At 52.9% G+C, this 27,608-nt stretch overlaps 1 protein-coding gene across 1 annotated transcript; it reads right to left on the minus strand.

Annotated features, from left to right (window-relative positions):
* On the minus strand, positions 1 to 26,821 carry AHNAK (AHNAK nucleoprotein). The gene is given in 7 exon segments (XM_058438806.1): positions 1 to 9,645; positions 9,648 to 9,826; positions 9,828 to 15,052; positions 15,982 to 16,169; positions 16,929 to 17,085; positions 17,457 to 17,555; positions 26,771 to 26,821. Coding segments are annotated over 5 exon segments (14,571 nt in total). The 5' UTR covers positions 17,457 to 17,555; positions 26,771 to 26,821; the 3' UTR covers positions 1 to 823.
* Positions 26,822 to 27,608: the final 787 nt, after the last annotated feature.

Here is a 27,608-nt window from a genome sequence, read left to right on the forward strand (position 1 = left end):
TTTATTTGCCTTGTACAGCATCAATTTTCTTACATTCTCAGTTAATTGGCCATTAAAGTGCTGGAAATTTTCTTAATCATGATAGCATTTGTTAAAAAGAAATCAGAACTAATATCAGGAACATGGCGGCATGAAGGAAACAGTTCCCTTACAAAACACAGAAAATAGAGGCCCCTCATATTGAGGGGGTGGGTTGGACAATTTGCAAACAGATTCTAATTTCCTCTCACCATCAGCACCAAACTGGCTGGGACCACCACCCCTGGGTGAAAGAAGCAACGCTAAAGAACCCTAAAAACACCCACACACCCTGACTACCACCACCTCTGGGCCATCTGTGGGTGTTTGTTGTTTGAACAGATCCAGTCTCAGGAAAGAGGAAGACCTGACCTCCGTCTGCAACCCATCACCCCACCAACCCTTACTAACAAAAGCCCCCAAAGTCATTACAATGAAAAAGTGGGTTTCCATTACCCCAAAACTAAAAATATTCAATAAAAATGAGGATAATAAACACAAAAGCTTGCTTAGTAAACAGGAGCTCTCAGCAGTCAATGCAAAAAAATATATATATATGAAATCTTAAGGCAAATACTGTTGACTTTGCACATGGGCTGGACGAACTTGGAACTCTTTACCTATCTGTATAGTTCCAGGAGCCTACAGGCCGTCGGTTTTTCAGCGCTTGCCACCAGGCCAGGCAAGATCTTTGCATGATTGCTGAGGCGGTCGGTGTGTTTCCCTTTGGAGTTTATATAGGAACACACCCAAGGCTGATGTTCTGTTATATATATATATATATGTACACACATACAAAGGCCTGCTACTCTTTCTTTGTGGAAACTGACAGCTCCACCTCGGGAAGCTGGATGCCAACCTTATTCCCACTGTCATTGCTAGAAGAGGAGGACAGCCGGGACTTCTTAGAGGCCAGGGACACCCCACTCCCCTGTAACTTGCCTGTCTCATCATCACTCCCAGTCACCTCATAATGACCTTTGCTCTTTGACCCCAATCCACCAAAGGTACCGAATTTCAGCTTCCCGTGTTTCCCTTTAACTTTCCCACCTTCCAGCGACACTTCCCCACCTTCAAACTCCAGAGTCCCCGTTGGGGTGGAAGGTCCAGAGAACTCTCTTTCATCACTGAATGAATTTGAGCGGTGCCGTGGCTTCTTACTTTTAAATAAGGAGAATTTGCCTTTCGGTGAAGAGGCTTCGGCCTCTGCCTCTCCTTCCAGAGAGCCCAGGCTGGCCTTTGAACTTTTCAGGTCACCTTTGGACCCAGAAATGGATGCTTCTGGTGAGCCAGTGACACCACCTTTCCCTTTAGGTTTGGAAAAATTAAACTTGGGCATTTTGATTTTGGACTTTTTCAGTTTGACTTCAGACTCTTCCCACTCGCCGTCTCCGGCACCAGCTTGGATGCTGGCCTCTGCTTTGGGGAAGTGAACATCCACCCCCACTTCTCTGCCAACCAGCTCACGGCCAGAGAAGGTAAATTTGGGGATCTTCATTTTAGGGAATGTTACTTTTCCAGATCCACTTTCCAAGTGACCTTGAGGCCCAGACACACTCAGCCCAGGAGCCTGGAGTCCAATCTGACCTCCTTTCACACCTCCTTCCACCTTTGGTCCTGAGAAATGAAGGCCCCCAGCAAATTTAGATGTGTCCAAGTTGAGAGCAGAGGAGACTTGGGGTCCCTTCCACTCACCCCCGGAACCTTTAACACTCACATGCCCTTCACCGAGGCTGATGTCTGGGGCACTGACACCCCCTGAAACATCCACACCTCCTTTGATTTTTGGGCCCTTCAGGTTAATGCCAAAATCTGACTCAGGAGATGCCATATTAAAGGAAGGCCCCTTCACACTGATATCGGGAACAGCCCCATGGAAACCTACTTCTGAACCTTTCAGACCACCTTTGATTTCAGGACCAGAAATCTGCCCAGTTGGGAGTTTCACATTCACGCCTGGCAGGTTCACATCACATCCAGAGGACTTAATTCCAGGCATCTGGAGGTTTCCTTCTAGGCCTTGAACACTGATGCCTGGAAGACCTCCTCCGACAGTGGGGCCTTTGATCTCACCAGTGGCCCCAAGGCTCCCTTTCACTTTTGGTCCTTCCAAGTTAAAGTCCACATTCGGTGCTGAAATCTGAGGCCCTTTCAGGTTCACATCCACACCTGGCCCCTTCAGTTCACCAGAAACCTGTGGCCCCTTGGCATTAACGTGCAAGTCGGACCCTGGAGTAGAGATACCAAATTGGGGCAGCTTCATTTTGGGAAGTTTAATGCTGCCTTCAGATGCCTCCAAGCTTAGATCAGGAGCTCCTACGGATACTTTAGGGAATTTGATGTCACCAGAGACAGCCAGATCTCCCTGCAGGCTTGGTCCCCTCAGTGTCACATCTGGTGCCCCAACGTTAAACTTTGTTGTGGCATCGATCCCTGGCACTTTCACACCATCTCCTCCCACCTGCATTTTGCCACCAACACCGCTGAGGTCGAGCCCTGGAGCATGCACCTTCATGCTGGGAACAGATGCATCCAGGTCTCCCTTCAAACTTGGTCCTTTCAAGTTCAGATCAAGGTCAGGCCCAGAGACTTTTGGCATAGAGAGGTTCACTGAAGGCAAGTCTACTCCTGGCCCCTTTAGAGAAACATCGGGCCCTTCAAGCTTAACATCTGGTCCTCTCAAGTCTCCTTCAAGAGAGGGTAGCTGGGCATGGACCTCGGCTCCCCCACCCTCCATTTTCACACCAGGGATGCCGATCTTGGGCATGGAAAACTTGGGGAACTTAATTTTTGCTTCTGGACCTTGCAGATCTACATCTGGTCCTTCCAGTCCTACGCTGGGGACATCACCCTTTATCTTTGGTCCTTTCAAGTTCACATTCACATCAGGGATGGAGACTTGAGGGGCAGAAATGCCGAAGGACGGTGTTTTGACTTTAGCATCTGGGCCTTCGACGTTGATGTCAGGTGCACCCAAGTTTGCCTGCACTCTGGGGCCTTTCAGGTCACCCTCTACTTTTGGCACTGAGATGTCCACATCTGGCATCTTGACCTTGGGAGCCTTCGCCTTGATGTCAAGACCTTCAACGTGAATCCCTGGCGAAGAAAGTTCCAGATCAGGTGCCTGGAGTTCACCCTCCAATTTGGGGCTAGGGAGAGGGGCCTCAGCTTTAAATTTAGGTGATTTAATGTCAAACTCTACATCTGGGAAGTACATTTTTCCAAACATCGTTTTCTTGGTTTTGGGCGATTTCACGTCGACTTTGAGTGCAGCATCCGGCCCTGCGATGTTGACGTCTACATCCGGAGCCTTGAGACTGGCATCAATTTCACCCCCAGGAACATTCAAGTCAAATCCCTGTTTTTTGGCCTTAATTTTAGGACCACTCATATGAATTTTAGGCATTTTAAACTTACTTTTCTTGCCCTTGCCACCAACACTAATTTCAGGAGTCTCAAGGTTCAGCTCTGCCTCAGGAACAGTGACATCTAGTGAAGGTGACTTGATGTCAGCTTTGGGGCTTTTTGCCCCAAATCCAAACTTGGGTTTCTTAAATTTGGGGATTTTAATATCTGGCCCTTCGATGTTAATATCTGGGCTGTCCATGTGTACATCTAAGCTTGGAGCTTCAACTTTGGGTCCCTTGAGGTCCACTTCACCACCTTCTAACTTCAGACCTGAAAATCCAATTTTTGGTGCCTTGAGATGCAAATCAACATCAGGAGCAGTTACTTTAGGAGCAGATATCTCCAGCGATGGCATCTTCAAAGATGGGCCACTGAGTTTGGCATCGGGGCCTTCAAAATCCAGACTTGGACCTTTAAGGTCTACTTCTGGGCCTTTCAAAGTCCCTTCAACCTTAGGGACAGACACATCAAAATCTCCTTTTACTCTGGGTCCTTTCAAATCCAGGTCAACATCAGGCATGGAGATCTTGGGAGCTTTGATATTTATTTCAGGCATCTTGAACTTGGGGCCCTTCAGTTTTGCGTCTGGACCTTCGATATTCACATCTGGAACATCAACGTCCACCTTGGGTCCCGTGACATCGATGTTGGCCTTGGGCAGGCTCACATCCACATCTGGACCTTCTCCTTTGAAGCCAGGCATGCTGAATTTGGGCATTTTCACCTTGGGCATCTTCAGGTGCCAGTCTGGGCCATGAACATCCACATCAGGGGCGTTGATGTCCACTTTTGGGCCCTTGATGTCAACTTCTGGGCCCTTGAGGTCCCCTTCCACTTTAGGAAGGGAAACATCCACATCGCCCTTCACTTTGGGTCCTTTCAGGTTTAAGTCAATATCAGGCATGGAGATCTTGGGGGCTTTGATGTTCATCTCAGGCATCTTGAACTTGGGGCCCTTTAGTTTCGCATCTGGACCTTCGATATTCACATCTGGAACATCAATGTCCACTTTGGGTCCTGAGACATCAATGTCAGCCTTGGGCAGGTTCACATCCACTTCTGGGCCCTCTCCTTTAAAACCAGGTATACTGAACTTGGGCATTTTCACTTTGGGCATTTTTAGGTGCCAGTCTGGGCCTTGAACGTCCACATCTGGGACATCAATGTCCACTCTGGGGCCCTTGATGTCAACTTCGGGGCCCTTGAGGTCGCCTTCCACTTTGGGCAGAGAAACATCCATGTCGCCCTTCACCTTTGGACCTTTCAGATTCAGGTCAACTTCAGGCATAGAGATCTTCGGTGCCTTGAGGTGTAAGTCAGGCATTTTAAATTTGGGGCCCTTCAGTTTCCCTTCTGGACCATGAATGTCAATATCAGGAGTGTCAATGTCCACTTTAGGGCCTTTGACATCCACTTTGGGACCTTTCAGATCTCCCTCCAGTTTAGGAATGGAAATGTCCATATCTCCTTTTATCTTAGGTCCTTTCAAATTCAAATCAATGTCACTCATGGAGATTTGTGGGGTTTTGAAATGAACATCAGGCATCTTAAACTTGGGACCTTTGAGCTTCCCTTCAGGACCTTCAATGTCTACCTCTGGCCCTTTCAGATCACCTTCCACCTTAGGTAGTGAAACATCCACATCACCCTTTACTTTGGGACCTTTCAGGTGCAAATCAAAGTCAGGCATGGAGATCTTGGGAGCTTTGATGTTCATCTCAGGCATCTTAAATTTGGGCCCCTTCAATTTTCCTTCCGGACCTTCAATATTGACATCAGGGGTGTCAATGTCCAAACTGGGGCCTTTTATGTCAATTTCAGGGCCCTTGAGATCACCTTCGACTTTGGGTAGAGAGACATCCACATCACCCTTCACTTTGGGACCCTTCAAGTTAAAGTCAATGTCAGGCATGGAGATTTTGGGGGCCTTGATGTTCATCTCTGGCATCTTGAACTTCGGACCCTTCAGTTTTGCATCTGGACCTTCGATACTGACATCAGGGGCATCAGTGTCCACTTTGGGGCCAGAAATGTCAATGTCAGCCTTAGGAAGGGTAACATCCACATCTGGGCCCTCTCCTTTGAATCCTGGCATGCTGAATTTGGGCATTTTCACCTTGGGCATCTTCAGGTGCCAGTCTGGGCCATGAACATCCACATCAGGGGTGTCGATGTCCACTTTGGGGCCCTTGATGTCAACTTCTGGGCCCTTGAGGTCACCTTCCACTTTAGGAAGGGAAACATCCACATCACCCTTCACTTTGGGTCCTTTCAGATGCAAATCAAAGTCAGGAATGGAGATCTTGGGGGCTTTGATGTTCATCTCAGGCATCTTGAATTTAGGGCCCTTCAGTTTCGCATCTGGACCTTCGATATTCACATCTGGAACATCAATGTCCACCTTGGGTCCTGAGACGTCAAGGTCAGCCTTGGGCAGGTTCACATCCACTTCTGGGTCCTCTCCTTTAAAACCAGGCATGCTGAACTTGGGCATTTTCACTTTGGGCATTTTTAAGTGCCAGTCTGAGCCTTGAACGTCCACATCTGGGACATCAATGTCCACTTTGGGGCCCTTGATGTCAACTTCGGGGCCCTTGAGGTCGCCTTCCACTTTGGGCAGAGAAATGTCCATGTCGCCCTTCACCTTTGGACCTTTCAGATTCAGGTCAACTTCAGGCATAGAGATCTTCGGTGCCTTGAGGTGTAAGTCAGGCATTTTAAATTTGGGACCCTTCAGTTTCCCTTCTGGACCATGAATATCAATATCAGGAGTGTCAATGTCCACTTTGGGTCCTGAGACATCAATGTCAGCTTTGGGCAAATTAACATCCACTTCTGGGCCCTCTCCTTTAAATCCCGGCATGCTGAATTTGGGCATTTTCACCTTGGGCATCTTCAGGTGCCAGTCTGGGCCATGAACATCCACATCTGGGGCATCGATGTCCACTTTGGGGCCCTTGATGTCAACTTCAGGGGCCTTTAGATCACCTTCCATCTTAGGCAGAGAAACATCCACATCTCCTCTCACCTTAGGGCCTTTCAAATGCAAATCAAAGTCAGGCATGGAGATCTTGGGGGCTTTGATGTTCATCTCTGGCATCTTGAATTTAGGGCCCTTCAGTTTCGCATCTGAACCTTCGATATTCACATCTGGAACATCAATGTCCACCTTGGGTCCTGAGACGTCAAGGTCAGCCTTGGGCAGGTTCACATCCACTTCTGGACCTTCCCCTTTGAAGCCAGGCATGGTGATCTTGGGCATTTTTATCTTAGGCATCTTCAGGTGCCAGTCTGGGCCTTGAACATCCACATCTGGGGCATTAATATCCACTTTGGGGCCTTTAATATCCACGTCAGGAACTTTCATGTCACCTTCCACTTTTGGCAGAGACACATCCATATCACTCTTCACTTTGGGACCTTTCAGGTTAAGATCAATGTCAGGCATGGAGATCTTGGGGGCTTTGATGTTCATCTCAGGCATCTTGAACTTGGGACCTTTCAACTTTCCCTCTGGACCTTCGATATTCACATCTGGAACATCAATGTCCACCTTGGGCCCTGAGACATCAAGGTCAGCTTCGGGCAGGTTCACATCCATATCTGGGCCCTCTCCTTTGAAGCCAGGCATGCTGAATTTGGGCATTTTCATTTTGGGCATTTTTAGGTGCCAGTCTGGGCCTTGAACGTCCACATCTGGGACATCAATGTCCACTTTGGGACCCTTGATGTCAACTTCGGGGCCCTTGAGGTCACCTTCCACTTTGGGCAGAGAAACATCCACATCGCCCTTCACCTTGGGACCTTTCAGATGCAAATCAAAGTCAGGCATGGAGATCTTGGGGGCTTTGATATTCATCTCTGGCATCTTGAACTTAGGCCCTTTTAACTTTCCCTCTGGTCCTTCAATGTTAACATCAGGGCCTTCAACGTCCACTTTGGGGCCTGAGACATCAACGTCAGCCTTGGGCAGGTTCACATCCACTTCAGGGCCCTCTGCTTTGAAGCCAGGCATGCTGAACTTGGGCATTTTCATCTTGGGCATCTTCAGATGCCAGTCTGGACCCTGAACATTAACATCTGGGACATCAGTGTCCACTTTGGGGCCTTTGAGGTCAACTTCAGGACCTTTCAGATCTCCCTCTACCTTAGGGCCTGTAACATCCACATCTCCTTTTATTTTTGGACCTGTAAGATTCAGGTCAATATCTGGCATGGATATCTTTGGAGTCTTAAAATGCATCTCAGGCATCTTAAACTTTGGACTTTTCCACTTTCCTTCCGGTCCTTCGATATTCACATCGGGACATTCAACATCCACTTTGGGTCCTGAGACATCAAGGTCAGCCTTGGGCAGGTTCACGTCCACATCTGGACCTTCTCCTTTGAAGCCAGGCATGCTGATCTTGGGCATTTTTATCTTGGGCATCTTTAGGTGCCAGTCTGGGCCATGAACATCAACATCAGGTGCGTCAATGTCCACTTTTGGGCCCTTGATGTCAACTTCTGGGCCCTTTAGGTCACCTTCCACTTTAGGAAGGGAAACATCCACACCACCCTTTACTTTGGGTCCTTTCAGGTTTAAGTCAATATCAGGCATGGAGATCTTGGGGGCTTTGATATTCATCTCTGGCATCTTGAACTTAGGCCCTTTCAACTTTCCCTCTGGTCCTTCAATATTAACATCAGGGCCTTCAATGTCCACCTTGGGTCCTGAGACATCAATGTCAGCCTTGGGCAGCTTCACATCCACATCTGGGCCCTCTGCTTTGAAGCCAGGCATGCTGAACTTTGGCATTTTCATCTTGGGTATCTTCAGGTGCCAGTCTGGGCCTTGAACACCCACATCTGGGGCATCGATATCCACTTTAGGCCCCTTGATGTCAACTTCGGAGCCCTTGAGGTCACCTTCCACTTTGGGCAGAGAAACATCCACATCACCCTTCACCTTGGGACCTTTCAGATGCAAATCAAAGTCAGGCATGGAGATCTTGGGGGCTTTGATGTTCATCTCTGGCATCTTGAACTTAGGCCCTTTCAACTTTCCCTCTGGTCCTTCAATATTAACATCAGGGCCTTCAATGTCCACCTTGGGTCCTGAGACATCAACGTCAGCCTTGGGCAAGTTGACATCTACTTCAGGGCCCTCTGCTTTGAAGCCAGGCATGCTGAATTTGGGCATTTTCATCTTGGGCATCTTCAGGTGCCAGTCTGGACCTTGGACATCAGGGGTATTTACATCAACTTTGGGGCCCTTGATGTTCACATCTGGTACTTCAATTTTACCTTCTACCTCAGGCACAGACACATCTATATCCCCCTTGATTTTGGGTCCTTTGAGATTTAGGTCAACATCAGGAATAGAAATATTGGGGGCTTTGAAATGCATATCAGGCATCTTGAACTTAGGGCCTTTCAATTTGCCCTCTGGTCCCTCAATGTCAATGTCTGGCCCACTGACATCCACATGTGGCCCTTTAAGGTCCCCTTCCAATTTGGGAACATCTACATCCACCTCTCCTTTTGCCTTGGGGCTCTTCAAGTGTAGATCGAGGTCTGGCATAGAGATTTTGGGAGCTTTAAAGTGCATATCTGGCATCTTGAACTTAGGAGTTTTCCACTTGCCATTTGGACCTTCCACAGCTACTTCTGGCATGTCAGCATCTAATTTGGGACCTTTGACATCCAATTCTGGACCTTTTAACTCTCCCTCCAGCTTTGGGGCAGAAACATCAACATCTCCTTTGATTTTGGGTCCCTTTAAATTGACATCAACATCAGGCATGGAGATCTTGGGGGTCTTGAAGTGCATCTCAGGCATCTTAAACTTGGGGCCCTTCAGCTTCCCTTCTGGACCTTCGAGGCTCACATCTGGGACTTCAACATCCACCTTGGGTCCTGAGACATCAACATCAGCCTTGGGTAAATTCACATCCACTTCTGGGCCCTCTCCTTTGAAGCCAGGCATGCTGAACTTGGGCATTTTCATCTTAGGCATCTTCAGGTGCCAGTCTGGGCCATGAACATCCACATCTGGGGCATCAATGTCCACTTTGGGCCCTTTGATGTCAACATCTGGCACTTTCATTTCACCTTCTATTTTGGGCACAGACACATCCACAACCCCTTTGACTTTGGGGCCTTTCAAGTTTAAGTTGACATCAGGCACGGAGATCTTGGGGGTCTTGAAGTGCATCTCAGGCATCTTAAACTTGGGTCAACATCAGGCACCTCCACATCCAAACTGGGGCCTGTTAAATCTCCTTCCAATTTTGGCACCGATACATCCATATCCCCTTTGACTTTGGGGCCTTTCAAGTGTAAGTCCACATCAGGCATGGAGATCTTGGGGGTCTTGAAGTGCATCTCAGGCATCTTAAACTTGGGGCCCTTCAGCTTCCGAGATCTTGGGGGCCTTGAAGTGCATCTCAGGCATCTTAAACTTGGGCCCTTTCAACTTTGCATCAGGACACTCCAGATCAACATCAGGCACCTCTGCTTCCACAAAAGGACCTTTGATATCAACTTGCGGCCCTCTGAGATCACCTTCCAGTTCTGGCACAGAAGCATCTATCTCTCCCTTCAGTTTGGGTCCCTTCAAATTCAAGTCCACATCTGGCATGGAGATCTTGGGAGCTTTTATATTCAACTTGGGCATCTTAAATTTGGAGCCTTTCAACTTTCCTTCTGGTCCCTCAATATCCAAATCAGGAAGATCAATGTCCACACTCGGGCCAGACACATCAATGTCAGCCTTTGGCAGATTCACATCCACTTCTGGGCCCTCTCCTTTGAAGCCAGGCATACTGAACTTGGGGATTTTCATCTTGGGCATTTTCAGGTGCCAATCTGGGCCATGAACCTCCACATCTGGGGCAGCAATGTCCACTTTGGGCCCTTTAATGTCAACATCTGGCACTTTCATTTCACCTTCTGCCTTTGGCACAGACACATCAATATCCCCTTTGACTTTGGGGCCTTTCAAGTGTAAGTCCACATCGGGCATGGAGATCTTGGGAGTCTTGAAATGCATCTCAGGCATCTTAAACTTGGGGCCCTTCAACTTCCCTTCTGGACCTTCAATATCAATATCACCAACATTCACATCCATCTTAGGGGCTTTCACATCAATTTCAGGACCCTTCAAGTCTCCTTCCACTTTGGGAAGGGGAACATCTACATCAGTTTTCAGTTTAGGGGCTTTCAAATTAAGTCCAACATCAGGCATAGAGATTTTGTGTGTCTGTATATTCATGCTTGGCATCTTGAACTTAGGGCCTTTTAGTTTTCCCTCTGGAGCTTCAAGATTCACATCTGGAACATCAATGTCCACCTTGGGTCCTGAAACACCAATGTCAGCCTTGGGCAGGTTCACATCCACTTCAGGACCCTCTCCTTTGAAGCCAGGCATGCTGAACTTGGGCATTTTTACCTTGGGCATCTTCAGGTGCCAGTCTGGGCCATGAACCTCCACATCTGGTGCATTAATGTCAACTTTGGGGCCTTTGATGTCAATATCAGGAGCTTTTATCTCCCCTTCTACTTTTGGAACTGTAACGTCATAATCTCCTTTCATTTTAGGACCTTTCAAATGCAACCCAACATCTGGCATGGATATCTTCTGAGGCTTTATACTCATTTCTGGCATCTTGAATTTGGGACCTTTTAGTTTTGCGTCTGGACCTTCAATATTCACATCTGGAACTTCAACATCCACTTTGGGTCCTGAGACATCAACATCAGCTTTGGGCAGCTTCACATCCACCTCAGGGCCCTCTCCTTTGAAGCCAGGCATGCTGAACTTGGGCATTTTCACCTTGGGCATCTTCAGGTGCCAATCCGGGCCATGAACATCCACATCTGGAGCACTAATGTCAACTTTGGGCCCTTTAATGTCAATATCTGGCACTTTCATTTCACCTTCTACCTCAGGCAAGGACACATCCACATCTCCCTTCAGTTTTGGCCCCTTAAGATTCAGGTCCACATCAGGCATGGAGATCTTGGGGGCCTTGAAGTGCATCTCAGGCATCTTAAACTTGGGGCCCTTCAGCTTTCCTTCCGGGCCCTCAAGGCTCACATCTGGGATTTCAACATCCACCCTGGGTCCTGAGACATCAATGTCAGCCTTAGGCAGGTTCACATCCACTTCTGGGCCCTCTCCTTTGAAGCCAGGCATGCCAAACTTGGGCATTTTCATCTTGGGCATCTTCAGGTGCCAGTCTGGGCCTTGAACCTCCAAATCTGGGGCATCAATGTCCACTTTGGGTCCTTTAATGTCAACATCTGGCACTTTCATTTCACCTTCTACCTTGGGCACAGACACATCCATATCCCCTTTGACTTTGGGGCCTTTCAAGTGTAAGTCCACATCAGGCATGGAGATCTTGGGGGTCTTGAAATGCATCTCAGGCATCTTAAACTTGGGACCCTTCAGCTTCCCTTCTGGACCTTCGAGGCTCACATCTGGGGCTTCAATGTCCACCTTGGGTCCTGAGACAACAACGTCAGCCTTAGGCAAGTTCACATCCACTTCTGGGCCCTCGCCTTTGAGGCTGGGCATACTGAACTTGGGCATTTTCATCTTGGGTATTTTCAGGCTCCAGTCTGGGCCTTGGCCTTCCACATCTGGTGCTTTAATGTCTACCTTGGGACCTTTGATGTCCACATCTGGAACCTGCATTTCACCCTCTATCTTTGGTGCAGAGATATCTACATTTCCTTTCATTTTTTGTCCTTTAAGATCCAGGTCAACATCTGGCAAAGACATCTTAGGAGCTTTGAAGTGCATCTCAGGCATCTTAAACTTCGGGCCTTTCAACTTCCCTTCAGGTCCTTCAAGGCTCAGATCTGGAGCACTAATATCTACTTTTGGTGCAGAAATGTCCACATTCGCTTTGGACAGGTTCACATCAAATTCTGGCCCCTCTCCTTTGAGGCTGGGCATGCTAAATTTGGGCATTTTAATCTTTGGCATCTTCAAGTTCCAGTCAGGACCCTGCATTTCAACATCTGGGGCACTGACATCTACTTTTGGGCCTTTCAGGTCCCCTTCCAGCTTTGGCACTGTCACATCATATTCTCCCTTTACTTTAGGACCTTTCATATGCAAGTCCACATCAGGCATGGAGATCTTGGGGGCCTTGATATTCATCTCTGGCATCTTGAACTTGGGGCCCTTCAGCTTTCCTTCAGGTCCTTCAATATTCACATCTGGAACTTCAACACCCACCTTGGGTCCTGAGATGTCAACGTCAGCCTTGGGCAGGTTCACATCCACTTCTGGGCCCTCTGCTTTGAAGCCAGGCATGCCGAACTTGGGCATTGTCATCTTGGGCATCTTCAGGTGCCAGTCTGGGCCTTGAACCTCCACATCTGGGACATCAATGTCCATTTTGGCACTTTTAAGTTCAACATCAGGAACTTTAATCTCACTTTCAACCTTCGGCATTGTGACATCATATTCTCCCTTTATGTTAGGGCCTTTCAAATGTAAGTCCACATCAGGCATGGAGATCTTGGGGACTCTGATGTTCATCTCAGGCATCTTAAACTTGGGCCCTTTCAATTTCCCTTCTGGTCCCTCAATGCTCACATCAGGAGCAGTAACATCTACCTTGGGTCCAGAAATGTCCACATCAGCCTTGGGCAGGTTCACATCCACTTCTGGGCCCTCTCCTTTGAACTCTGGCACACTGAATTTGGGCATTTTCATCTTGGGCATCTTCAAGTGCCAGTCTGGGCCATGAACATCCATATCTGGGGCATCAATGTCCACTTTCGGGCCTTTGAGTTCTCCTTCAAGCTTTGGTACAGTTACATCATACTCTCCCTTCACCTTTGTACCTTTCACGTGCAAATCTGCATCAGGCATGGAGATCTTTGGTGTCTTGACACTCATATCAGGCAGCTTAACATCAGGGCCTTTAAGTTTCCCCCCCAGGCCCTCCAAGTTGACACCTGGGGCTTCCACATTGACCTTGGGCCCTGAAATACTGACATCTCCTTTGGGTAGAGTCATATGCACATCTGGACCTTCCCCTTTGGCTCCTAGAGTGCTGAACGTGGGCATTTTCATCTTGGGCATTTTCAGGTTCCATTCTGGGCCATGTGCTTCAACATCTGGGGCACTGACATCCACTTTGGGGCCTTTGACATCAACTTCAGGGACTTTGACTTTCCCTTCTACTTTGGGGAGTGTGACATCTACACCCCCTTTCACTTTAGGTGCAGCCACATTTAAGTCTACTTCTGCCATAGAGATCCTACAGGTTCCGGTTTTCCCGGAAGGACTGCCAAGCCTAGGGCCTGTCAAGGTTCCCTCTAGGTTTGGTGTCTCTATGTCCACTCTGGAGCCTTTAAGTGCCACTTGAGGGCCTTTAACATCACCTTGCATCCCAGGAGCAGAAACCTTAATATCTCCTTTCAGTTTAGGAGACCCAAGGCTCAGATCCACATCCTGCATGGAGATTTTAGGTTTCTGAATAATCATTTCAGGAGTCTTGACTTTAGTACCTTTCATCTTTCCTTCCAGCCCACCAGTAGCAATCTCAGGCAGGCTGACATCCCCAGAGACCCCAGGAACAGTCACTTCACCTATAGGCAGTGTCACATCAATCCCAGTTTCCTCTCCCTTTGCACCTGATACGGAAAACTTGGGGACTTTCATCTTGGGCACATTCAGTTTGCTCCCAGGCCCCTGAACATCAATGTCAGGGGCCTGAACTTCCACACTGGGGCCAGTGATGCTACCCCCAATCTGGGGAGCAGAGGCGTCCACCCCAATGTGCCCCTGTGGCTTGGCACCTTTCAGGCCTAAGTCACCCTCAAGTGAGGGCCTAGTGATTTGGGGGCCCTTCAGCTTCCCCTCAAGGCCCTCAATATTGGCAGAGGGCACACTGACTTCCAGCTGAGGGGCTTGGATAGTCAAGCCTGGCTTGCCGCCCTTGTGCCCCACAGAGACTTCAGGTGCAGAAACTCTCAGCCCTGCCTCTGGTGTCTGGCCCTCAGGCCCTGTCAAGACACCAAATTTTGGCACCTTCATGGTGGGAATTTTAATTTTGCCATGATCACCACTCTCCAGAGATGGGCCCTGCACCTCTACTGCCCCACCCCCAAGAGAAGATGAAATGTCCACTGCCGGAACTTGGACCCCTCCTCTGCCACCCAAGTCCAAGCCCTTTGCACTGACATTGACACCTGAGCCTCCGACCTTTATCCCAGGCATGGTGACCTGGAGCTTCGAGTGGCCAGCACCTTGGAGCTCTGGTCCTGAAGCAGAAATGGCCCCTGCTCGGATATCCACAGCAGAGCCTGTCGGGGAGGCTGCCCCCGAGCCCGAGGGCAGTCTGATCACAGTCTTCCCAGACTGGGCCTCCACATCCACATTGGAGATTTCAGTCAGTTCATGTCTTGGAATCTTGATCTTGAATTCAGGGCTACTGATGTCTATGTCCTTGGCCCCTTCCCGGCCGGTCACATCCACAGTGTAGGCCGTGACCCTTCTGGTCACCGTGATGGTGCGGCTCTGGGTCTCCCCAAGGTCTCCTTCCACTCCATCTTCCGACTTCAGCCGTGGCTTGATCTTCGTGGTGTAGATGCGCTGGTACTCCTCATCATCTCCGCTCTGCAGAAAGACACGCCGGGCAGAGGTTGCAGCAGAGTCTGCCTGAGTTAGCAGATGCCCGGCCACAGCCCAGCCGACAACACGTTGCCTGTTTCCCAGAGAAGCTGGGACCAAAACAGAGGTCCACGGAGCCTCCTGGGGCACAGCAAAGGGGAGTGAAGAAAGGGGCTGACAGCCACATCACAGGAGGAAATCAGAAATTCTCTGGAGGTCATACCGGTAAGCAAAAACCGTGGGGAGGGAGTGGGAGGTATACTCTTGGACTGGGAGGATTTCCACTCAGTTAGAGATTCAAATCGGCCTGTGCCAGGGACACCTCCCAAGAGACCGGGCCCTTCAGCTCCCAACTCTCAAGCCACTGGCTTGTTCGTTTAACCAGGAGGGGAATCTTCTCAGAGGCCCTTGTACTCTGAAAGCACTTGCTGAAGCCTAAGAGACTGGTTGTGCTTGGGTTAACAGTCTCACTTTGAGGACCCATTATTTGTTAAATAAACAAGCCATCAGAAAGACCAATGTCCCCACAGGCACTTTGCTGCCCAGCGTCTGACCCACAGAATGTATCAGGTCTCTGCAGAGAGAAAAATGGTGTCTGTGAGGTGGAGCTGGGCACCTGTGAAGTCATTTCAAAGATTCTTGCAAAGCAGCTGACCTTCCTCCTAGCATCTAGGGCCGGGCTGCACAAGTCAGTTCCCATACTGTGGCCGCTCTGAAGAGACTGAATGAAGACGTTTAGGGACAGCACAGCCACATGTCACACGAAAGCAGAAAGAAACAGGGTGGCCAAGGGCTCAAGAGAGTGAAGACAGGTGAGAGGAGAAGAAGGAGCAAAAAGAGAGGCTCCAGAGGCACATGGAAGGCTCAGAAGTGGGGTCAGCAGGCCGGCGTGGCCGGGGGAGCTCAGGGCACAGATGGGCCGGCGAGGTACTCACCAGAACCACTTCAGAGCTGCGGGAGCTGAAGACTTCACGGGTCCAGGTCTGGCCAGGCTCGGGGGAGCGGTCCCCCTTGCGGTGCAGCTTCAGGCCCACCGTGTGGTGCCCCATGGTGTTCAGCAGCTGGGTCACCTCACCCGACTGCAGGTTGTCAAAGTAGATGGTGGCACCCACAATCTGGTCCCCTGAGCAGGGAAGAGCAGGAAGCAGGTAAGGCCCAAAGAGCCTCAGGGAAACCGCACACAGCCACCACACACTGGGCACTGAACTGACTCGATCTCATGACCACCCTGCAAGGTGGGCATGGTAATACCCATCGTACAGACACGGAAACTGAGGCTTAGAAAGGCCAATTTGTGGGGGCCAGGCACGGTGGCTCACGCCTGTAATCCCAGCACTTTGGGAGGCCGAGGCGGGCGGATAGCCTGAGGTCAGAAGTTCGAGACCAGCCTGACCAACATAGAAAAACCCCGTCTCTACTAAAAATGCAAAATTAGTCTAGTGTGGTGGTGCATGCCTGTAATCCCAGCTACCGTGGAGGCTGAGGCAGAAGAATCACTTGAATCCAGGAGGCAGAGGTTGCAGTGAGCTAAGATAGCGCCATTGCACTCCAGCCTGGGCAACAAGAGCAAAACTCCATCTCAAAAAAAAAAAAAAAAAAAGGCAAACTCATTTGCCCAAATCTGCAGAGCTAGTGGGTGGTGGAGTCAGATCTGAGGACCAGGTGTCCACTACCCCACACAACTGCCTCCCCTGAGGACCACAAGTGACAGACACAGAGTGGCCAAGGGAGGGCAGGGCTTGGGTACCAACCACCCTGATGCCACTGGGAATGGGCCCTCGACAGCCACTCACCCACTTCTGCCTCCTCCCTGCCCTTCCCTCCGACACCCCCACCGACCCCCCAACCTCCAGCACCCGGTCCACACTCTGGGGTGACTCACCCTCCTTGACCACCCCAGTGCGGGCCGCAGGGGAGTTCTGCGTCACCTCCTGCACAAAGACGCCGTCGTCCCTCTGGGCGATGGTCAGCCCATGGGAGCCGCTACCCTGCCAGTTGGGCAGCAGCAGCTCCCGGGTTGTCTCCTCCTCCTTCTCCATCTGGAATGAGGTGAGGAAATGGAACTGGGGTCAGTGGGGGTGGGAGGACATGAGGGTATGGGAAAGCTAGCAATCTCTGGTGCTGTGAACTCCAGGGAGTGGGGCCCTCGGCAATGCGCCTGCCCCTGCAGCCGGCTCACCTGCCAGGTGAGGTGTTGGGGGTGGGGTAATTCATCTCACGTCCTTCCACTGTGGAAGCTCTCCCAAGGCACAGCAAAGAAGATGGAAAGGAGACAGCAGAGGCAACTGGACCCGGAGGTAGCCGGCCCTTCATCCCTGTCCCCCACGGCCCCAGCCTCCCATCACACACGGGGCCCACCCTCCCCACATCCTGTCACCTCCGCCTCTCTCTGCCTCTCCCACCTACTGACCTTTGCAGGATTCCGCTCAGGAGCGAATGCCTTGCCAGGAGCCCGCCCCTCCTTCCTCTCTTCCCCTCAGTCTCTCTCGTCGGGAATCTCGGTCACAACCTAGGGGAAAGTTCACGATGATGCTCGCACTCCAGTCGGCAGTCGGCTTGCTCCGAGTCCCCACCCAAGGGACAGCCAGGTCCTCTGCTACCCAGGCCAGCTCACAACCCCAACCCCCACCACCACCGTCAATTCCACTCGTCCATGACTCTCCAGCCTGGTATAGCAGAAAGGGGCTTCAGAGGAGCCAGACGTGCAGTCAGATCCTGGCTCTGCCTCCTTCTAGCTGTGGGACCCTGGCCAAGACACTTCAGTTTTCTGAACCTCTATTTCCTCATCTGTGAAAATGGAGGCAATAAAGCAGAAAAAAAGACAGCACTGGCCAGCAGGAGCCGCTTCACATGCACGCTCTCGCCACATTCTTTTTATTTATTTATTTATTTATTTATTTATTTATTTATTTGAGACAAAGTCTCGTTCTGTCACCCAGGCTGGAGTACAATAGAGGATCTCGGCTCACTGCAAGCTCCGCCTCCCGGGTTCACGCCATTCTCCTGCCTCAGCCTCCAGAGTAGCTAGGACTACAGGTGCCAGCCACCATGCACCACACTCGGCTAATTTTTTGTATTTTTAGTAGAGACAGAGTTTCACCATGTTAGCCAAGATGATCTTGATCTCCTGACCTCGTAATCCGCCCACCTCGGCCTCCCAAAGTGCTGGGATTACAGGCATGAGCCACCACGCCTGGCCTCTTTTTATTTATTTATTTATTTTTTTTTGAGACAGGGTCTGGCTCTGTCACACAGGCTGGAGTGCAGGGGCGCGATCACGACTCACTGCAGCCTCAACCTCCTGGGCTCAAGTGATCCTCCTGCCTCACCCACCCAAGTAGCTCGGACCACAGCCATGTGCCTCCACAACTGGCTAATTTTTGTATTTTTGGAGAGATGAGGTTTTGCCATGTTGCCCAGGCTGGTCCGGAACTCCTGGGCTCAAACAATCCCAAAGTGCCGGGACTATAAGCAGGAGCCACCGAGCCCAGCATCTACCCACATTCTCAACCACAGCTTCAAGAGGGAGATGTTACTGTGCCAATTTCACAGACAGAGACTGAGTCTCTGAGAGAACAGCTTACCCGGGGTACACATGACAGCACAACTATGCCGGGCTTGGACCCAAGTCTGTAACTCCTTTTTTTTTTTTTTTGAGATGGAATCTCGCTTTGTAGCCCAGGCTGGTGTGCAGTGGCACGATCTTGGCTCACTGCAACCTCCCCCTCCCGGGTTCAAGCAATTCTCTGCTTCAGCCTCCCGAGTAGCTGGGACTACAGGCGCCCGCCACCACACCCAGCTAATTTTTTGTAGTTTTAGTACAGATGGGGTTTTACCATCTTGGCCAGGCTGATCTTGAACTCCTGATCTTGTGATCCACCCGCCTAGGCCTCCCAAAGTGCTGGGATTACAGGCGTGAGCCGCCGCACTTGGCCCACCGAGTCTGTAACTCTTTTGCCTACTCCACCCCAGGTCTGCCGCTTGTAACAGGTGGGAGCCTCCTAGAGTCTGCCTCCAAGCAGGAATGGCAGTGTTCCACCTCCCTCAGAGACAAAGACTCGGGCCACTCAGTCTCACCCAGTACCCAGGACCAGGGGGGTGCCTCACCAGCTGGCAGCTCTGGGAGCCCTGCCACAGGCAGCTGCCTGAACAAAGGCGGCCCCAGCCCCACCAGGCACTGCCCAAGCCCTAGAGGTTAGAGCCCAGCTGAGCCCGCCTTGGCCCACAGTGAGTCCAGGCCTCCCGGCTGCCACACCAGACCCTGAGCCAGGCCCCTACAGGTGCAAGCATTTAGTAATAAATTCGCCCTCCAGCCACAAGATGAGCTGTCATCTGCAGGTGCCCTAAAAAGACACCAGGCAGGACTCTGCATAGGGCCATGGACTACAGCCACGGCACAAAATGGCGGCAGCAGCCACCGATTGAAATGGTGTGGGGGACACTATAAGTCATGGGGAACCTAAACCAAAGCCCCGCCTACAGCCGTTTACATCCAGAAAGTATCAACAGTCAATCAATGCATGTATACCGGCTGCCTCCATATGCCCAACACTATACTTTGCACTGCAGACTGAACCGGCCAGGGATGGACACAGCTGGGCCCAGCACCTAATTACACGCTGCATTAGACGGTGACCTCACATCACTCACACACCCATGTGCCAGACAGGGAGATTTAAGACTCAGTTCCTGTCACGGATACACATGATGAGCAAGGTGCACTAGCTGTGACTGATTTTGCCGCAGAATATTCCAGAAGGCTTGGGAGCCTTCTGGGGGAAATGAAATATACATGGGGTCTTGAAGGTGCTAGAGGTGACCTCTGAGGATGAGACTATGTCTCTTGGGAATTCGTGGGCACTTAGCAGTTCCTATCTCAGGCAGATCACAACACGGATCAAGAGAAACACAGACCCCAGCCCCCCAACAGCCATCCTCCCGTCTGACAACGCGGTGTGGACAATGTGTCTCCTTGTCAACACAGGTGCTGGCTACAAGGTGAGCAAAGACTCTGAGCCTCTGGGCTCAGGTGCAAACTGGCGAAAACACCTCCTTCCTTCCGGCCACAGAGAAGGCTGTGACGGGAAATCACTCTGACCCTTCCCAGCATGAAACAGCAAAGCTGGGGGCTTAAATGGCACATTCTCTCCCACTGTCCAGTGCTCAGCAGCCAGCCCTGCAGAAAAGGAGCCAGGCAGAGGCAGGGAAGGAAAACAGATTCCAGACTTCATCTCTCAGACAGAACTGAAGCCACCCCTTCAGATTGCCCAGACACCCTGTCCTCCTCCTGGAGCAGGGCCCCTTTGCTCACCCCAGCATCCTGGTGCTGTGCCAGCAGCCAGCGAGGGGGAAAGAGCTAGCTGGGCCAGCTCACCCTCGCCCACACCTCGGCCCCACCCTCCCTCCCCAGTGAGTCACTGCAGCTGACTGCAACAGCTCCAGACCTGCAAAGGGTTGAGCCTAAAACCCCAAGGACAAAGTGCCTCCTGGGCCAGACCCCCAGGTGCCAGAGGAACCAGGGCTCCCCTGCAGACAGGCAGTTGGCTTCCCTGCCAGGGCCTCAGGCAGAGTCCCAGAGCAGAAGTGCTCTGGGACTCTGCCCAGGACAGACTTGCTACCTGCCTCAACCTAGGTGCTTCCTGAGGAGGGGAGAAACCATCCTAAGTAGACACCGATCCAGTAGCCCATGAGGACGGGAGCCATTGGACCCGAGGCTGCAGGTTGGCCCTGGCAGGGTACCCAGTGGCTTCCCGGCCAGGTGGGGCTGCCAACCACCCTGCCTGCTCTGGCTCTGGCCCTGCTGTCCTGGCACAGCCTGGAAGGACTCCCCTCTCATCTGACCTGGGCCATTCAGTTCCGAGGAGGGGCATGGAAATACTGAAGGGAATACTGAAGGAGGGGCGTGGGATACTGTGTAGCTGGGTTTCCCATTCTCTGCATTTGGGTCCCAGCCCTCAGTGTCTCCTCCACCTCTGGAGCCTGTATCAAGCCCAAGTGGTCCTTTCTTCTCCTCCCACACAAGTTAGGTTAAGTCAGGCTTTCCCCGGAGGCTGAGGGCTCTGCCCTGTTGCTACCCAAAAGAGGGTCTTTGGAGCTTTGGGGAATTCTGCACGATTCAGCCAAGTGCCATAAGCCTTCAGAGCTAGGAGAGACCTAGAGTTGTGCCACCCAACACAGCAGCCACATGTGGCTATTTAAACTTAATCAATTAAAATTCAGTTTGATTAAAAGTTTAGCTCATTGGCTGCACTAGCCACATTTCAAGAGCTCAACAGCCACATGTAGCTACTGGCTACTATATTAGCGTGGACATAGAACACTTCCCCCACCGCCGAGAGTTTTATGGGATGGCACTGCTTGTTACTTAGGGATGGAGAAAGTAAGGTCCAGAGAGGTGAGAAAATGGGAGTGTGCTGGGGCCCTAGTCCCAGAGCCTGCTAGCACACAGCCTGGTGGTCCACCCAACAGCCTCCCTCGTAATAGCAAGAAGCGGGGCAGAGCTAGGCGCAGTGGCTCATGCCTGTAATCCCAGCACTTTGGGAGGGCGAGACACACTGATCACTTGAGCCCAGGAGTTTGAGACCAGCCTGGGCAACATGGCAAAATCCTATCTCTATAAAAAATTAAAATTTAATTTTTTTTTATAAAAAAGAGAAGGAGCAGGGCCAGAGTGGAGACCCCCTAAGGCAGAAGATTGCTTGGAGGGCAGAAAAGAGTGAGATGGTGAGGCCGCTCCAGCTGCAAAGGTGAGAGCACGTGTGCCTGACACTGCAGGACAGACTGTAATTCAGGCCAGAAGCAGTGAGAGAACAGCCCATCCTGTCACTTCGAAACTGCAAAGAGGATGTGCCGAGCAGCAGGGCTCTGCCCATACCCTGCAACTGGGAACAACGCCAAGTAGACGCAGAACTCCAGGAAGCAGATTCTTGACCCCAGCAGATGGCCTCTGCCAGGGGTGACCTCCAGAGGAGCCTCCTTCCTCCACTGCCCTCGGAGAACAGTGCCCCTTCCCCGGACGAGCCAGTATAAAGACAGCCAGGATGGAAACCAGGCCAGTTGCTGCAGCAGCTAGAGACGGCCCTGCAGCCAGCGTCAGCGTGGAGATGACAGGAATTGATACACACACTCCCCCAGAGACAGGCCACAGGCCTCAGTGCCCAAATGCACCAAACCTGAGGACAAGATACACACCACAGGGGCCCACGACTGTGCATCCACCCAGCACAGGCGGGACACAGGAGGCAACCCTCCGAGGGGAAGAAAATCATCCCATCCGCAGTGGGGAGGGCACCGGCCACAGTGAAACTTCCACCCAGCATGGCGGCACGCACATAGGCCAATCGACCCACCACACACACAAGGCCAAAGAGAAGCAGTCCTCGTCCCAGGAACAAAACGACTCATGCCCAGAGTTAGAGACCCCTACCAGAGGGGAAGCCCCCAACATTCGGAACCAAGAGGAGAGGGAGGCTATTCAGAGAGATACACCCAGAAGACAGTATGCTCTGCTCTCATCAACACTCATCAGGAGGCAAAGAGGAACAGAAAGTTCCATGTTGAAAGAAAAAAAAACCCACACACAAGTAGAGAGAAAGAGAATTCTGCAGAGCACTCTTGTGTGCCAGGGACTGTGTTGGCAACATCCCTTGCCTGGGGTCTCATTCAACCCCCAAATAATGATGCTATGTCAAAAGAATTAATATCCTTATTTCAGAGAAGTGGAAACAGGCCCGAGAGATAAGACGACTTGCCCAGTGTGAGACAGAGTTGAAATGCAAGCCCAGGAGTCTCTGACCCCCAAGGCCCTCGTTCCAAAGGAACAGGGGTGACATCCTTTCCAGGGCCTGGCCCTCTGAATGGACCCCCGAGGATGCAGCTGCCAGGCTTGTTTAGGAAAAAACATTATGTCCCATTCTAACTGGAGCAGAAGTGCGCAGACATCTCAGAGTCTAAGCCGGCATTAACGACTTTTACAAACCCACCTAGCTGATTCTGGGCAGCGTGCAGGGAGGAGGGGCAGGTTAGGGAGGTGGAATTACCAGGAAGAATTAGATGAACAAGTTGCAAAACACATGCAACTTGGGCACCTTCAGAGAAAGGCACACAAGCACACACACACACACACACACACCACGAGCACACGGAGACCCTCAGCCCCATTCTCCACTCTACACAGCCCAGGGCAGCCTGCAGCCCCAGCCAGCCTTCACCGGCTCACAATAGACACTTGTCCTGGAGGTCCCTACACCTGTTCACCTGGCGCCTATGTCCCTTGAGCCTGCACCTCCCCCTCTGTGTGTGCACCTGCCTGGCCTCCTCCCTGCTCCCTGCCCCTTAGGAGAGGGAGGCGCCAGACCAGCCACAACTCCCACAGGAGGAAGTTTTTCCATCCTTGTCATTCCAGCCCTCCCCTCCCCATCACCCCCTTCCCCTGGCCCCTCACATCATGCTGACTTCCAGGGCAGCCCCTACACCCCGACCTCAGCCAGCTGGTTGCTTTCTGACTCTGCTGTGACGCCTTTCTCCATCTCTCTCTACCCCAGCCACGCACAGCCCCATCCCATGCTACAGTGAGCTCGGAAGCCCTGAAACTCCAAGCTCTCACTTCCAGCAGCAAGGGAGATTCCGTCTTCCCTCCCTGGCCAGGAAGGACTCTGCACTCCTTGTGAAAGGGGGCTGGGGACAGCCTATGATCCAGTGGGGAGTCCCCACACCTGGACACAGAAGCAGGGAAGAGTGGGCCTTTACCCAGGACCACTGGGATTAAGACACCATCTCTGAGGGTGGCGTCCTGTAGGAGAGGGGGTGGAGCAGAACGCTTGGTCTTGCCCTGTGGGGTAGATTACAGTTTGGGAGCTGCCTGTCTGCCCCACCCAAGGCCAGGATATGGGGAGGGCGCTGCTTGCTCTCCCCCCAGCGGTCGGACCACGCTACTGCAGGGGCGTGGGGCCAGGCCGCTCCGGCTCAGTCGCCGAAGAGCTGCCCCCCAGCCCCGCCAGGACACGTAGCTGTAGACGGGATCAGCTCCAGGCACTTCCCCTTCCCCCAGAACCTCCGCTCCAGCCCCCGGGGACCCGGCAGGATGCCCCTCCCTGACAGGCCGTGTGCAGTGCCTTGCTTATCCTGCTCAGCTGGGGCCTGCACCCCCAAGGCTGTCCTCAACCTCCCAAAGGCTTCTGGACACAAACTGCGGGTGCGGACCTGTCCAGGACCGAGAAACTCACTTCAGTCCTTACCCACAACCCCTACGGGCCCGCAGGAAACCTCCACCACCAGGACAGAATGCCACTGCCATCCTCTGCCTCCAAGTCTGACGACCACGCAGGCAGAGGTGACACATCCAGGCATGCCACGAGGGGAAGACCTTCATTCACAACCAGCGGGATACTCTCTCACAGGCAATGACACATACCTTACTCAGAGACAAGCTGTGACATGGTGGTCACAAGGACCTAAAGCCACAGTGGGACGACACCTGCAATGCTATCAGTGACCTACCTAAGACTGCCAGCAACAGCCCAGCCGTAGCCCTGGTGGGAACTGAGGCCAGCAGGGAGGAAAAGGGGCTTCATTCCTTCGGAATCCTCCTGTGGCCCACCCACGTGCCCCCCCACACCCAGGAAAGCTGGAAATTGCTCGTGCTCAGGAAGCCTTGGGAGTCCCACCGGATGGCCTGAGCCCAGGGAAATGTCAGCCTGGATGAATCAATGGGGGATGAAGAGAAGTCAGAAGGCCCTAGATCCCTGCCACTGCCACCGCCCAAGCGGCACATTCTAAATCCTCCCCAGCGGCCATCACCCTTCCTCAAACCTAAGCGTGCACAGCACAGGGCCAGCCCAGCTCCAGGCAGAGAAACTTTGGGGCCTCCGGAATGGTGAGGGAGAGCCACACTGTTCCCATGAGGAGTAGGACTAGCTCTCCCGGTCTGTCTGTCTGTCTGTCTCCAGGCGGTTCCCAAGTTCTAAAGAAGGTGGTGACCACACCCCAGATCCCCACACACCCCTCCGCCCCCACGGCTTTGCCCCAACCCCTCAAACCAGCTCCTCAGGCTCAGGGCGACCGGCTCTGCCAGGACGCACCAGCCAATTCCAAGTCGAGCAAAAGAATCCAGCCTGGCAGCACCGCCACCTTTCCCCAGGACTTCTGGAGGGCTAAGATGACTCTGGGGACCCCCAGCCAACTCCCTGCCCTGGGCTGACGCTGGACCTTCTCCCTCAACAGGTCCCTGTGTCCTACTCTGGGCCCTGGGCCATGTCTGGCTGGCACAAGTCCTCAGCTCCGAGGGGTCGGCTCCTCAAGGAGTTCCCGGACCAGGACCCCTGAATCGCTGCTGTGGGCCCACATGACTTATGTGGCTCCCCATGTGTCCCTGTTCTCTGACCAGTGTCCCTGTGCATAACCTCTTAGGGACAAAGGCTTTAGAGAGGGGCTCAGACACCCTCTAACCCACATTCCCACAGCCCCCAAACCCTGCGACCTCTCCTAGCTCCACTCTCACCCTCCCAGCTCCTCTCCCACTCTCCCTCACCCCACAGCTCACAGCTCAGAGCAAAGAGGTGCCCCTAACTCGGGGGCTCCCCTGTCCTCCCCATTCTGCACAGGCCACTATCCACGCCGTGGGGGGTGGGCGGCCCCGCTGTCCCTAAGGACAGGAGAAGGAAGCTTCCCCACATTCAGCTTCTAAAAGGAAGTGAGTGCCACACCCTGCCCCTGGGATTTCCCTCGTGGGGCGGGGATGAAAGCGAGATCTCTACCCTGAATTACAGCCAGTATAGGTGCAGGGGCCCTTAAATGCCTTCCCCCAGTCTCAGCTTCACTGCTACAGCCCCTCACCGTATTCCACAAAATCAACCCAACACCTACCATGCGCTACGCTGTGCTGGGAAGGGCAAGCAGAGAGCAGGAGCTCTGCAATCCGAGGTTGGATTCTAATGAAGACGGGTTCGAAAACCAGTATTTACTGAGTGCCCAGCGTTGTGCTGGAGACACAGAGGTAGATATCTTGGTCCCTTTTCCTCTGGAGACTCCGGGTCATTCTCTAAGGACCTGACTGACTTGGGAGGCTCCCACACTGCCTTTCCACAAATCCCCTCCACAGAGCAGGGCACTCTGCAGCGACCGCACGCTCCCTGGGAGCACCTCACAGCCACGGTCGCCGCGGCGGGAGCCACACCCTGCGAAACCGGCAAGCACACACATCGCACACAACCCTCAGTGGCCTCATTGTGCAGAGGGGCCAGAGTCGTTCCCCACCTAGTTGTGTGGGCTCGGCTACAGCTGAGAACACCAATCTGCCCCCTCCGCACCCCTCCCAGCAAGGGGCACAGCCAGCCCTGTTTGGGCCCCTGGAGTCCCTCATGATCAGCGCCGCTGCGCCCCCACATCCCGGCCTGGGCACTGCTGGGGGGCGATCAGCCCTGCAGGGGCGGCCCAGGCCCTCGCACACTGCACACACACACACACACACACCCCTTGCATGGGAAAGCCTTACATAACACAGCTCTGCACACACCCTAAGCACGCTGCCTTTCCAACTCTAGGCGAGACCTCGCCTCGGGCCCCCTCTCCTGGCGCGCACCGCTGGGGCGCAGGGTTCCAGCGAGCGCAGCTTAGCCCTCCTCCCACGCCAAGCCCGGCTCCTGCCCCCAACTCCCACACACAGCCCCTTCCTCCTCCCCTTTGCCCCTCACCACTCCTCCCCGAGTTCTGGTTTGAATTAGTCACCGGCTCCAACCACCACATTCCTCAGGCTGCTGGCGCTGGGCCAGGCGCTGGGGCGGGGGCCATCCCGCCCGGACGGGTTTGGGAGTGGGGTGGGGGGAAAGCGCCGCCTCCGGAGGGGAAGGGGCGGTCCCGAGGACTGGGCCGCCTCAGCGCACCCCCCTCCTCGCCCACCGCAGCGTAGGAATCTCCCTAATTATGTCCCCCTCCCCACCCATCCCGCTGGGAGGCGCACTGCAAACTTCCAGGTTCCGCGGCCGAGAGAAAGGTTTTCTGGAGCGGGGAACACGGAGGGGCAAGGCTAGGGCGGGGCAGCTGGAGGAGATTGAGGGGCTGGTGGTACAAAACAGGGTGGGGCCTGGACGACTCTGGACGCGGTTAGGGGTAGAGGTGCAAGGAGCGCGGAAGGACAGCCGAGGGGGCGCACGGTGCGGGGTCGCGGAGGCGCGGGGGACCGCGGCGGCGATCTCGGAAATTTCCCCTCCAGTAAACATGGGATACGAACGCAGCAGCCCCCGAGCCACCGCCCCATGCAGGGAGAGGAGGTGGGACAGAGGCCACCAGGCCCGGAACGGGGCGCCCTGCCTTGCAGTGGAGCCAACAGTCCGCCCTCCGGAGAAATACAGAGTGGAGCAAAGCACTTCGGAGCGATTTTCCAACTTTAACCAACTTGCGCCCCAACTCCAGAGGCAGAACTCCGCTCCCAGAGAGCGACGCGTCGCCTCCCCGGGTGGCCCCGCTTGCTCCAAACTGCTTGAATCCTCACAGCGACACCCCCAACAACGCGCCCCGCCGGAGCGCTGCAACCCACCTCCCCTCGACCCGCCCTGCGTGCCCCGGA

The sequence above is a fragment of the Hylobates moloch genome, unplaced genomic scaffold (genome assembly GCF_009828535.3).
Source record: "Hylobates moloch isolate HMO894 unplaced genomic scaffold, HMol_V3 SCAFFOLD_5, whole genome shotgun sequence".
In the NCBI taxonomy this organism is placed as follows: Eukaryota; Metazoa; Chordata; class Mammalia; order Primates; family Hylobatidae; genus Hylobates; species Hylobates moloch.